Below are 13555 nucleotides of genomic sequence, written 5' to 3'. Positions count from 1 at the left end.
AAAGAGGTGAATCTGAGGGTGACCCCACTCAGTGAAGAGACAAGACACTTGCGATTGCTAGAGCTACCATTCATGTTAGGATGGCAGCTCTGTTCAGAGAGTCTGCAATGGTGTTTTGAATGCATGCTAGGTGAAATGGGATGAGAAACATCAGTTGAGCAATGTCCCAGTGCCACAGGCTCTGTGCCTCCATAGAGAGAATGAAGGAGTGCGCCCCCAGTTTCCGGATGTAAAACATGGTGGTGGTGTTGTGCCTGAAGACACGTACCACCTTCCACTGGAGCGGAGGCTGAAATGACTTGCGCCTAGAAGACCGCCCGTAGTTCCAGGACATTGATGTGCGACTCCCTTTCCTCCGGGAGCTAGAGGCCTCTGGCGTAGGATTGACCCGTGTCGGTACCCCAACCTTCCAGAGGCGTCAGTCCCGACTGTCCCTTAATACGCAGGGGTCTGAAAGGGAGCCCTCTGCGAGAGAAGAGGGCGAATGAACCACCAGTGCAGGTCTTGACAGAATGTCCGATTAAGGACGATCTTGTCGGCCCATGACCTGTTTCCATCTTACGTTCAGGAATTCTTGAAGAGGCATCATCCACAGCCTGCAACGAGGAACCATAAGAAAGGAGGAAGGACATCATCCCCAAGAGGGACTTGATGTACCGTAATGTCGCAATCTTGGCTGCCGACAGCAGCACAACCATCCCCATGATGGTCTTCATCCTGTCTTCTGACAGGGCTGCCAGACAAGTGACTGTGCTGAGGCCGAAACCCAGAAATAGTGCATTGTGAGACAGCAGCATGCAGGATTTGAGATAATTTATTGAGAATCCCAGAGTTTAGGGTCTTGATAGTTTCTGCTGTATGCTGTACTGCCAGGTTGTGAGAGCTGGCCCGGATGAGCCAGTCATCCAGGCATGGATAGATGTAGACCCCCTTGCGGCAAAGAAAAGCCACCACCGTAGTCAAGCAATTGGTCCTTGGGTCAGATTTCAGGCCGATGGGCAGTGCCTTGAATTGGTAGTGTCTTCCTTGAACAATGAATCGGAGTAACTGTGCTTTGGATGGATGTGGATGTGAAAGTATGCATCCTCCTAATCCGGGGATGCCAGGAAATCCCCAGTTTCTAGCTGCTCAAGCACATGTTACAACATGATCATCCTGAACCTTTGGGATTTTAGGCACTTGAGACGTCTTAAATCCAGGATGGGTCTCCACCCTCCAGACTTACTCTGAACCAGAAAGTATCTGGAGTACACTCCGGAGCCCCGGAGTCGTAGAGGGACACGTTCTATTGCCACTTTCCTTAACATGGCTTGGACTTCCTTGAGGTGCTGGGCCCCATGCTGCTCCTGCCTTCCGGTGGGAGGAAGGTGAGGGCATTTGCTTTGAAACTCTAAAGTGAGACCATGTTGAATGATACTGAGCACCCATTTGTCCGTGGAGATGTTGCAACACTGGCGGAAAAATGTAAGCAGCTGGCCTCCCACTGCGGTGCGAAAGTGGGGGTACGGGCCGTGGCTTCTTTGGCTGTTGGCGTCCTGGCCGCTGGGGTGCAATGATGCTGGGCCCCTCCCCTGTAGGCCTGAGGGCCCTCCATACACTTCCTGCGCGGAGGATTGGGAGGGTTGATGGTAGGCAGGGCTGGGAACCTTAGAAGTTCTAGAGACCCTTCTCCTTTAGACGAGGGAAAGGACTGCTTCCTCAGCTGAAGGGTGCCCAAAGAACAGGCAGACTGTCAGTTTTGATCGCTGGGAGACTCTTGTCCACTGCATTGCCTAAGGGGTTGTCCCTGTCAAATGGCATGTCCATCACCTTTATTGCACCTCTGGGTAGCAACTGGTGGCTTTGAGCCAGCCTGGTCGACGTACAGCCACTCTGTTCACCATTTGCCGGAAAGCCTGAATTTGTGATGTCTAGGGCGATGGTGATAGCATGGTCGGAGGCCACCTCGCCTTTTCGGAAGATGGCTTCTGCCTTCTGGTCATCCGAGAGGAATTCAAGTATGGGGCCCAGCTTGTACCAAATCTCTCGGTTGTAACACCAAAGAATGGTTAAGGCGTTGGCGGCTTTGATAGTGGACGCCGCAGTTATGGTGATGCATTTACCTGCAGCATCTAATTTCTTTCCCTCTTGATATGGCGGGATAGTACAAGACGAGAACAGGCTCGCTGATCTTTTCCTTGCTGTAGCAGGGATCAGAGTCTGGAGTGGGATGGGACGGTTGCATGCGATTACAACAAATCAAAAAATAGTGAATGAAATACCAAAGAAAATATTGAATTTCTTTTTTATATTGGGGGACCGCCCCCTAAACCCTGTTTCCCCATGTTTTTAACCCAACACCGAAACACCCATCACACCCACATACTTATTTTTCGTAATTGTTTCGTTATTTCATTTTATTTTTCCAATATATTCACTGCATACCAGATGGGACCCGAGGCAATTGGGTGCAGAATCTGAGAGCCTGTATTTCTCCTCCAAACACTCCTAGGGGTTTCTCATCACCACCAAACTGTCCTCCCAGACATCATCAAGCAGGGGGGATAGAGAACCTAGTCTTCACGGAGGACTTATGATGTTAAAAAGTCTGCATTAGGCAGCCAGGTATCCACAGGGACATAGTCATACTCATCTGTCCCCTCCAGTACCATACCATCCGTATCCTGGTTGGTGTCAATGTTGGTATGCATGCCTGCAAAATTATGCTCCCCCAGAACAGGGGGTCATGGAACAGGTGGCTGCTGAGGAATAGCAGGGATGGACGTGGTGGCGTCTGGCGAGGCCGGGGAGGACTTCTTGCTGGAGCTGGGGGGGAATCCACTGGAGCGCTGGGAGCCACAGGTGGAAGAAGCTACTGAATCTCAGAGGTATGGCGAGTGGTCAAAATGTCCATGGACACTTCCCTGGGAGCAGCAGGAACCAGTATTGGGACACGAGGCAAAGGGCTTGTGGGACGAGGTGGCTGTGTATCCTGCGGAGTTGGTTGTGGATCAGGGCCACCCTGACCACCTTCCTCTGAGAAAACACCCCCCCGGGAAGTCATCGACTGACAGAAAGGATGTCTGAAGTGACAGAGCAGGGGGCGACACCCTGGAAGACTGCTGCGGAGACAAGGTGAGTGTGGACGCAGGCCTGGTGGGCCTAGGGGGAAAATAGAGTGCCAGAGGGAACTGTTTCCCTACACCGGAACCCCTAAGGAAGGCGCTAATACCAGTGTTCCAGGTGATGCCAGCGTGGGCAGCACAGCCGCAGCTGATGGATGCCTTGGAGGCAGGGTCACCTTGGAAGCGGCTTTCGTCACCATGGAAACTAACAGTCGTCGACAAGGACATCAACAGGATGGAAGTTGACACCGCCTGTCTGGTGGACAATGTTGATAGGCTCTTAACAGCCAAAGTTGACAACGGTTTGGCCGTTGACAAAGTCATCGAGGATGATATGGATGACAACGTTTTATTGACGGAGTGCCCGTTGATGGGGCCTGACCAGTCGACAGCGACCATGCGGACGATCACCGGCCTTCTGACGAAAGAATTGTCTTCGTGGTGGACCCTGTTGACAGAGACACTGCAGCGCTCATCGACAGAGAAGTCGGAGCGAGCAACGACTGCCTCTTTGGGTATCTTCCCCTTGGAAAGGTGCTCAACCTCTTGCCAGAGGGAATAAGCTCTTTGGGTCTGCTTGTCCTGGCAGAGGTATGACTGCGCACAGACACTGAGTCCGAGGACCTACTTTCATCGATCCATGCCACCAACCTCCTACGACAGTCTCGTTGCGTCTTGTAGGAAAAGGACTGGCAGTAGTCCGGATGAAGGCAGTAGATGTACTTCTGATGGAGATCTTCCACAAAGATGTTTTTTAGTCCGCATTTCGAACAGGCCCTGAAGAAGCTGTTCTTCAATGTGTCCGCCAAACCTCGTGTAGTAGGCCCAAGTCTGGGACAATGGCCCCAATAGACTAAAACGACACCTGGAACGACTACCGGCAACAGATCCCTGTTGCCGCAAGTCACAATGTGACTGATGGAAAACATTTTGAAACAATTTATACAAAAATATACAAAACATAGTCAAGATCTTGAAGAACGAAACTCGAGGACTCCAAACACAAAAGTGTGCAGTAAAAATCTGAAGATGGCCACCAGGGGTGGAGCCAACGAGTAGGGATGTTATTGGTTGGGGCAGTATGACCCAAAGTGACAGCAATAGGCACTACAACTGACATGCAGTTTTTGTTTAAAGCTAAACTGCTTTTTTGTTACCAAGGATTCCCAGGCTGACAGAGAATAGTCATGAGCATGTGAATCCATACAAGACCCCATGCTGGAGAAAATGAAGTGTGTCACAGAGAGAAGGAGTAGAGCGGGAGGCCAAAAGGTAGGCTGACAATCCACGTGACTAAGGACCAAGGTTTGAATAAGGGATTGGTGGATAGAAGATAAGGAAGCAGCCTATTTGATAGAGGAGGTTAATTTTGGCCACAATTGTAGCGTGGCTAATACAATGATGAAGATTCAGGTCTGAATCAAATAGGCCCTTTAGCTGTTGACCTAGTGAAATGTGGAGAGGTCAGTGAAAAGGAGATGGGTGAAAAAGTTAAGGGGCACTAGATTGAGGGAGGCAAATTACAGCTGCCTGGGCGGAATTCAGCATCGGACAATGAAGTGCCATCCAGCGTTTGATGGAGACCCGGAAACATGATTAGAGCATTATGATGCAAGTTTAGGGAAGGAAAGAGAACATTTGGGTATCATCAGTGAAGAGGTGATAGGAGAACCAAAAGAAGGAGGGCTAAAGGGTCCAAGTGAGAAGGTGTAGATTGAGAATAGGAAAGGGTCAAAGACGGTGACCTGTGGCATCATCTGGGAGAGTGTAGGGGCCAGAGGTATCCATATTCCAGGTAATGGAAAAGGTTCGGTCTGAGAGAAGATACTAACCATTTGAGGGCTTTACCCTGGATGCCAATGTCATTCAGGGTCAGAAGAAGAGATGAGTGGTGAACTGTGGTCATAAATGATGACCTAAGTAAGGACATTAGGAACAGTGGTGAGGACAGTTTAGGTAGCACGTCAGCTGCGAAAGCCATATTGTCGGGGTCTCTTAGTTAAGATTCTAAATAAGAAGAGATTCTGTTGATGGCAAGATGTTCAACGATTTTAGAGTAGTGAAGGAAAAGAAATAGGGTGGTAATTGGCAGGATTGTCCGGGTCAGGTGATAACTGAGAATAGGAATGATATTTACAGATTTGAACAATCTGGAAAAATGCAGCGTGATATGGCAGAGTTAAAGAGAGTGAAGCGATTGAAGCAAGTGAGGTGTATGTTCCTTGACACAATGCGTGGCAAATGGGAGCACATGAGGGGTTTACAAAAGATCACGGGTCAAATTCAAGAGGAGATGTTGGGTGGAAAGTGACCAAGGAGCGAGGGAGAGGGAAAGACGAGGGGTAAGGTGGACCAATTTTGTACACTTCAGAGAAGCAGTGAGCAAATTCACTAGCAGAGAGAGAAGAGGAGATTGCTTGGAGGAAAGAGCAAGGCTCGAGGTGTGTAGGAAGGTTTATGTAGATGAGATGGTACGTTAAGAGATTAGATTTACAAAGTAGGAAGCTTTGGCAGAGTTGAAGGAGAGGAGGGTGTTCTTGTAGAACACTGCCCTTCAACCTTATCCTTTCAATGCATAGATGGCATTGCATTTCTTTTTTTAGTGAGGAAACATTGGAGACTGCATCAGTTAAACCTAAGGGCACAATTTTGTAGTGCCAAATTGTATACCAACCAGGAAGCCTTATAACGGCTACATTGGAATTACTAAAACTCTACTTGGAGTCTGCAAAACACTTTTCTAGACTCTTACAAACTGACCACATTTCTCAATTATGTGTTTTCAAACCCCTCACTTGAATAAACCTTTTAAAATAACATCAGTAATTTTAGGAAACTATCAGGGTGCATTTAACGACTGATTGCACCCAACTTAATGGTTATATATGTGAAAAGAATCCTTTTTTTCCTTTTCTGTTAAATGCATGAATGTGACTGATGGAAAACATTTTGAAACAATTTATACAAAAATATACAAAACATAGTCAAGATCTTGAAGAACGAAACTCGAGGACTCCAAACACAAAAGTGTGCAGTAAAAATCTGAAGATGGCCACCAGGGGTGGAGCCAACGAGTAGGGATGTTATTGGTTGGGGCAGTATGACCCAAAGTGACAGCAATAGGCACTACAACTGACATGCAGTTTTTGTTTAAAGCTAAACTGCTTTTTTGTTACCAAGGATTCCCAGGCTGACAGAGAATAGTCATGAGCATGTGAATCCATACAAGACCCCATGCTGGAGAAAATGAAGTGTGTCACAGAGAGAAGGAGTAGAGCGGGAGGCCAAAAGGTAGGCTGACAATCCACGTGACTAAGGACCAAGGTTTGAATAAGGGATTGGTGGATAGAAGATAAGGAAGCAGCCTATTTGATAGAGGAGGTTAATTTTGGCCACAATTGTAGCGTGGCTAATACAATGATGAAGATTCAGGTCTGAATCAAATAGGCCCTTTAGCTGTTGACCTAGTGAAATGTGGAGAGGTCAGTGAAAAGGAGATGGGTGAAAAAGTTAAGGGGCACTAGATTGAGGGAGGCAAATTACAGCTGCCTGGGCGGAATTCAGCATCGGACAATGAAGTGCCATCCAGCGTTTGATGGAGACCCGGAAACATGATTAGAGCATTATGATGCAAGTTTAGGGAAGGAAAGAGAACATTTGGGTATCATCAGTGAAGAGGTGATAGGAGAACCAAAAGAAGGAGGGCTAAAGGGTCCAAGTGAGAAGGTGTAGATTGAGAATAGGAAAGGGTCAAAGACGGTGACCTGTGGCATCATCTGGGAGAGTGTAGGGGCCAGAGGTATCCATATTCCAGGTAATGGAAAAGGTTCGGTCTGAGAGAAGATACTAACCATTTGAGGGCTTTACCCTGGATGCCAATGTCATTCAGGGTCAGAAGAAGAGATGAGTGGTGAACTGTGGTCATAAATGATGACCTAAGTAAGGACATTAGGAACAGTGGTGAGGACAGTTTAGGTAGCACGTCAGCTGCGAAAGCCATATTGTCGGGGTCTCTTAGTTAAGATTCTAAATAAGAAGAGATTCTGTTGATGGCAAGATGTTCAACGATTTTAGAGTAGTGAAGGAAAAGAAATAGGGTGGTAATTGGCAGGATTGTCCGGGTCAGGTGATAACTGAGAATAGGAATGATATTTACAGATTTGAACAATCTGGAAAAATGCAGCGTGATATGGCAGAGTTAAAGAGAGTGAAGCGATTGAAGCAAGTGAGGTGTATGTTCCTTGACACAATGCGTGGCAAATTGGAGCACATGAGGGGTTTACAAAAGATCACGGGTCAAATTCAAGAGGAGATGTTGGGTGGAAAGTGACCAAGGAGCGAGGGAGAGGGAAAGACGAGGGGTAAGGTGGACCAATTTTGTACACTTCAGAGAAGCAGTGAGCAAATTCACTAGCAGAGAGAGAAGAGGAGATTGCTTGGAGGAAAGAGCAAGGCTCGAGGTGTGTAGGAAGGTTTATGTAGATGAGATGGCACGTTAAGAGATTAGATTTACAAAGTAGGAAGCTTTGGCAGAGTTGAAGGAGAGGAGGGTGTTCTTGTAGAACACTGCCCTTCAACCTTATCCTTTCAATGCATAGATGGCATTGCATTTCTTTTTTTAGTGAGGAAACATTGGAGACTGCATCAGTTAAACCTAAGGGCACAATTATGTAGTGCCAAATTGTATACCAACCAGGAAGCCTTATAACGGCTACATTGGAATTACTAAAACTCTACTTGGAGTCTGCAAAACACTTTTCTAGACTCTTACAAACTGACCACATTTCTCAATTATGTGTTTTCAAACCCCTCACTTGAATAAACCTTTTAAAATAACATCAGTAATTTTAGGAAACTATCAGGGTGCATTTAACGACTGATTGCACCCAACTTAATGGTTATATATGTGAAAAGAATCCTTTTTTTCCTTTTCTGTTAAATGCATCTTCTTGAATGTGTGCTGTGTTCAATCCCCTGGTGTGTCCAACTTCCAGGAGTGTTTCTGGCCTTTAAGATAAGAAAGCAATTCCAGGCTCTCATTGCATTCATTACGTTCCTCCAGCCAATTAAATGTTACTTTTATTTATTTTTGAGAACAATATATGCTGTGGCTTTCCTTTGCAAATCCTTTCACTCGGCAACCTCTGATGAAGGCCTGTGGGACTTCGTAAAATCATGTTTTTTTCCATCTCTGCATAGATTTTTTAGTTAGTACAATATAATGCATCAAAATCTGCAACTTGTGTGATTTTAAAACTGGACTAACCCAATGTCTACCCTTTCTTTGTTTTTAGTAGACAAACATGGGGTGTGGTCTTTTGCTGAGGGCATGGTGAAGATGACGTGGGAGGGATAGTGGAGGTTGAAAGATTGATAAAAAAAAACTGGTTAAAGTCAGAAAAGGCTTGATCAATGAAGGATGACAGGAGAGAGGAACAAGTGAGCAGGGCTTAGTTGAGGCAAAGGGCTAGGTTTACATTTATGTTAAGAGATAGGTGGTGTGAGGGGGGAGTAGGAGCAGTAGGGACACAATGTTAAATTGAAGAATAGCATGGTCTGAATGGGAGGGATCGATATTGGTGAGAGAGGAACAGAAGGTTGATAGAATTGTCATGGAAGTGGTTGGGAAGACTGACTGGAGGTAAAGGTGGAGTCAGAGGATAGAGTCACGTTCAAGTTGAATGATGGAAGAGGTTTTGGGAAGGTTAGTATGATCAGTGCATGCAGAGGTAGAGAGCAAAGAGGAGTCAGCAAATGAGGGTGGTCATCAGGGTGTGATGACAGTGAAGCGGCAGCAAATTCGAAAGTGAGAGGTGAACCCTGTTGACCCCAAGGTCAAACCCCACCCCCACCTCTTTAGAGGAGTGTGACCAGTGGCAGAGCCAGTGTATAGGTCAGCTGGGACTGCAAAGTCAAGTTGAGTGATCCAGGTCTCAGTGATATCAAAGGCTGCTGGGGGGAGCGAGGGAAATTTGGGGTCAGTTTTCAGTGATTAAGGACCAACCAGGTCCTGACCTTCCGGCACGCTTTAAATGGGACACCAGGCGCACAGATGTTTAAGGGAGTTGAAAAAGTAGCAGTCACTTGATTCCAGGAGCCAATGAGGGCTATGGATGGCCCTAGGATGGCTGGGAAAGGGTTAGACAGACCTTCGGGTCACTAGTGGGCCTGGATGCCGTCTCTGGTGCAAGGGAGAAGCAACAACCTTTCTCAACTACTTTTTTGGTTTAAAAGCCCAGCAAGAAGACCTACTTAATAATACAGGTTCACTTTTCAAATGCACACATGAAGGACTCTAAACTTCAGGTCCTACAAGTGGAGCTGCAACCGAAAGTCCATAATTTCCAGGCCACATACATTTTTTTCACACTAAATCTTGTAACGTGAGGACTGGGTGCATACGACAACACAGAAAAACAAATAGCAAACAATAGCTAATTTGTGGAAAATTGTTGTCAATAAATGGAGATCTGAGGCGGTGAAGTAAAGAATGGACAGCAGCAAGAGGGCATTCAAGAGGTAAATTAATGTTCAACAGAGGAGCCGCTAGGAAAGGAAATCTTGTCCGTGGGCTTAAACAGACAAATTAGATGACGGGCATGCCAAAAACAGCCACAAACATATTACTGGTTCAACCAACTTACATGTGCAGAGATTTTTGTGCCTTCACTACCTCTTCCTTGGAGCTGTAACGAACCAAAGCATTCCCATGGGGAAGGTTAAGATGGAATGTTATCAGGGGCCCATGCTGCATGCACAAAGTCCGCAGGGTTGACCCATCGATCTGAAACAAATACAGAATGTGTTAGTCAATAAGCTGGAGACTGCAGCAGCACTCTTCTGTGGTTACACTCTAATGGGATATGATTTTCTGGGAAAGCAATAGAGATGCTCCAATGAGAGTGAACTGTCAGGAGCAACTTTGAAAATGGGAAGGAAACTTAAGTCTCGTTAAGATAGATTTCTAATATCAAATGTGACGAATTGTGAGTTGTCACTGCTTTAGATGGGTGAGCCCCTTCCCATGAGCCCAGGGAGGTGAAGCTGCTACCCGATATTCACCCTGGAAATGGTACTCAGCGGGAGGATCCCACGGAGTAGTGACCACCCCGGAGAACGTGGTATACCTTTGACCCTCCCACCTTCCCTCAAAACCCTCATTTTACCGCCCCCCCCCTCACCCCCCCCCCCACCAATACACACAGGAAATATCAATAATACTTTTCAAGGGTGATTGCTTCAATAGTAGTAGCTTGCGCTTACAATGGTTACAGAAAATGACAGTTCCACTGTTTAAATAGTAGTGGCTGTTAGGGAGATACTAACCAAAATGATATGGAAGAGAATGATGAGGAGGGAAGTTTAGAGTTCAACTCCAATCTGGGGGATAGGAATCTTCAGAAGGGAGCAACCCTCTGCCAAAACCCGCCTTTATGCCTCAGCCACTTCCTAGCTTGATCCCGCAAGGTCCAAATCTAAACCCACATTATCTAGCAGTTGAAAGACTAGTTTCTCATGTAACATTTTTATGTTACCCTTTCTACAATTAATGGCTGGTGGCAGTGTTTTACTTTTTACTACCATTGAGTGTTTCTACCGCAGCAATTTTTTACTGCAGCAATTGCAGCTACAGTAAAGCACCCATGGATGCACATATTGTCAAAATGGCCCCTGTCTTTTTTCTCAATTTCTTATTGGAAAGGTCCTTCTTGAGATTTACTCTGCGTGCCAACCCAGGTTTGGTCCCTTTTTTCGTTTGGTCTTTGGCAGGATTCACTGGTGAAGCCTGCCTTTGGCTCCAGCATGTTTGGCAGGGCAGGAAGCGTGGGAGGTTCCCGAAACACCCTGCTTAGTCTCCATGGTTACAGGAATTCACCCTGTGCTCAAAGGCGACTGGCTGGCTAGCTGTTCTTGGAGGACAGCAACCATGCTGTGCGATTGACAGGTAGGCTGCGAATTAATGGGAGAAACCTGCATAAAAAGGTGAGGTCTTTTGCTTGGAAGGCAGAGTCGACCACTGGAGCAAGGAATCTGAAGAAGAACTTGGAAGCGACGCTTGCTGCAACTCCTAGACCGTTGGTTTGCCCGGTGAAGCCCTGCTGCAGTGCTGAAGCTCCGAATTCGCATCGACTAGAGAAGCCCTGCAAAGGACGACTTCTCCCCTTGGACCAATCGACCCCAAGACAAACACATCTGGAAATCCTCACAGAGCTGGCTGTACTTCCATTGCTGCTGCAGGAACCGATTGCCACAGAGAGGAACACCAAAATCAAGTGAGTCGTCTTTAAGTGAGAGCCGAGCTCCAGGAATATCCTTCGGACTCCCATGAAGGAGGACTGACCAAGCCTGAGCCACCACAACAGAATGCTGGACCCAGATGCGAGGAAAGTCCAACAAGTGTCAGAGAACCGCAGTCATACAATTTGCGAGAAACTAAAGCCGCCAGGTGCCACTGATCTGAAGTTTGCCCATTGCTGCAGCCGACCTTCAAACCGTAGTCCAAGAGTCCCCAGACGTCCTCCCTCTTCTCCCCACGACTGAGGCCCAGGAACAACAGGATCTGCCATACTACAACTGGAACAGAAGCCAGCTGGCACCAATTTCTTCAACTAAGGTACTGTAAAACTAAGGGGTGCTTAACCTCTTGTTGAGTAGCCTTTTTAGCTCTCAGTTGAGACTGGTCTTGGTTGCTTTTGCAGAGCTGCTTGCAGCTGTGCCCCTCACAAGCCTACCAGCTTGTGGCCCAACAGGGATTTCATTTTCTAGAAAGACTTCTCAAACATTGTGCAAGACTTTACCTCTAAGAAGTGCTTCAGTTCCCCTAGACTTTGCTCAATTGACATTGGCTGTCCTGGGTCCCTGAAAGACACTTCTAACCCCTGACTTTGTGCTTTCACTATCCCTTAACAAAAGTCACATTCTATAACTTGTGTAGCTGGGAAAGGGTTAATTTACTTTGCATTGGGGGTTCAAAAGTACTTACCTGCTTGAGAATATTTGTTAACCATTGTTTATCCCTCTAACATTTCCCTCTGGACATCAAACTCTGTATTACTCTAAATGTACCAGTGATATATTAATGTCCAGAGTCCTAGTTAATTAAGTAACCTCAGGGTGTAGGAAGTGGTCTGTGTGCCATCCAAAATGGGTATCTACTGATTGAAAATGAGTGTGTCTATTTTTGAAGAATATTTTTGTGTTACATATATTGCTCCCTTCTAAGGAAGGCTTAATAAACATACTTAAATAACTATAGTTTAGTCAAGAAACCTTGAGTGTAAGTTTATTTGGATACCTGTCACTGGGAAGCTCTGCTTCATAACCCTACAGCTCACACTGACCCCTCTTGAGATAAGCCTGGCTGCTCAGTCTCTCTACCAACTTGTGTAGTACATGCTTATACCAAAGACTGGGTAACTACTCCCAAGAGGACAAAGCTGGTGCAGTCTCCCACAGGGTACTGCATACAATCTTGCCCAACATACACCCTGAAAGCAAACATCAGGAGGTGAAACTCAGAAAGAAATGCAGCATGAAATGGAAATGAAAAAGATGCCCCTTGATGATTCTGCTTCCCTTTCAGGGTTTTCTAGGTCTACTGGTCCCAAGAAGCCTCGCCTGCCCAAAGAAGCTGTAAGTATGTATGATTCTAAACTTGATGTGTTGGATTGTTTGAGTAATTTTGAATATACCTATAGTTTACAAGAGATAAGAGGGAATGATTTAATTGCATGGCTCATGTCTAGGATCCCCCAGAATGATTGTGATGCTGATATGGAGGTGAGTGCCAATGACAGAAAAGACTATTAGTTAAGCTGGCATTAATATACAGATTTGGGAAGACTCCTTCCCAGTACCTTAAGCGGTTTAGGACCCTCAAAAAGACTGATGGTACCCATTGGGCTGGGTATGTGAATGTTTGAAGAACTTAATGGTTGGTTTGGGGTTACAGAGTGAACTCCTTTAAAAGGAATGAGAAATCTTTTTTTACTTGAGACTATTTTTGAAGCCTGCTCTCCTGAGCCGAGACAGCACTTGGCTGACTAAGGAAATTGATCCTAATAAACTAGCACATGCTGCTGACGTATGGGTAGCCAACAAGGCCCCTCATAAGGATTCTGGGGCTACTCACAAGAAGGAGGAGGGAAGACCGCACAAGAATGAGGATAGTGACATTTTTAATTTCAACCACCCAGAAGAGGGCCACAAACAAAATAAGGGTAGACCCCATGGGAAAACTGTTAGGTCTAGTGAACCCTCCTGGTGCCCAACCAGAGGGAGGTCAACAGAAACCCCTATTCTCAAGAGCATTTGGTAAGTATTTTGTATGTGGGTCTGTAGATCGTGTGAAAGGGGATCCCAGATGTAAGGGTAAACCTTCAGGGGTCCACACAGCTTCCTTCGCATTCATCTCTGAGGGAGGAGTACAAATGGCTACTGCACACTTTCAC

General features: G+C 46.3%; 1 protein-coding gene across 3 annotated transcripts in view; it reads right to left on the bottom strand.

Annotated features, from left to right (window-relative positions):
• Nucleotides 1-13555, bottom strand: part of TNRC6A (trinucleotide repeat containing adaptor 6A) — an 853894-nt gene that overhangs the window by 49156 nt on the left and 791183 nt on the right. For all 3 annotated transcript variants that reach the window (XM_069647380.1, XM_069647382.1, XM_069647381.1), the window contains one exon: nucleotides 9749-9888. In XM_069647380.1, coding sequence (XP_069503481.1) covers nucleotides 9749-9888 — 140 coding nt within the window. The remainder of the gene's footprint in view (nucleotides 1-9748; nucleotides 9889-13555) is intronic.

This window comes from Ambystoma mexicanum, chromosome 2q (assembly GCF_040938575.1).
Source record: "Ambystoma mexicanum isolate Mex_15411 chromosome 2q, UKY_AmexF1_1, whole genome shotgun sequence".
Lineage (NCBI taxonomy): Eukaryota > Metazoa > Chordata > Amphibia > Caudata > Ambystomatidae > Ambystoma > Ambystoma mexicanum.
Note: the sequence above shows the minus strand (reverse complement) of the source record. Positions and strands in the feature narration are given on the sequence as shown.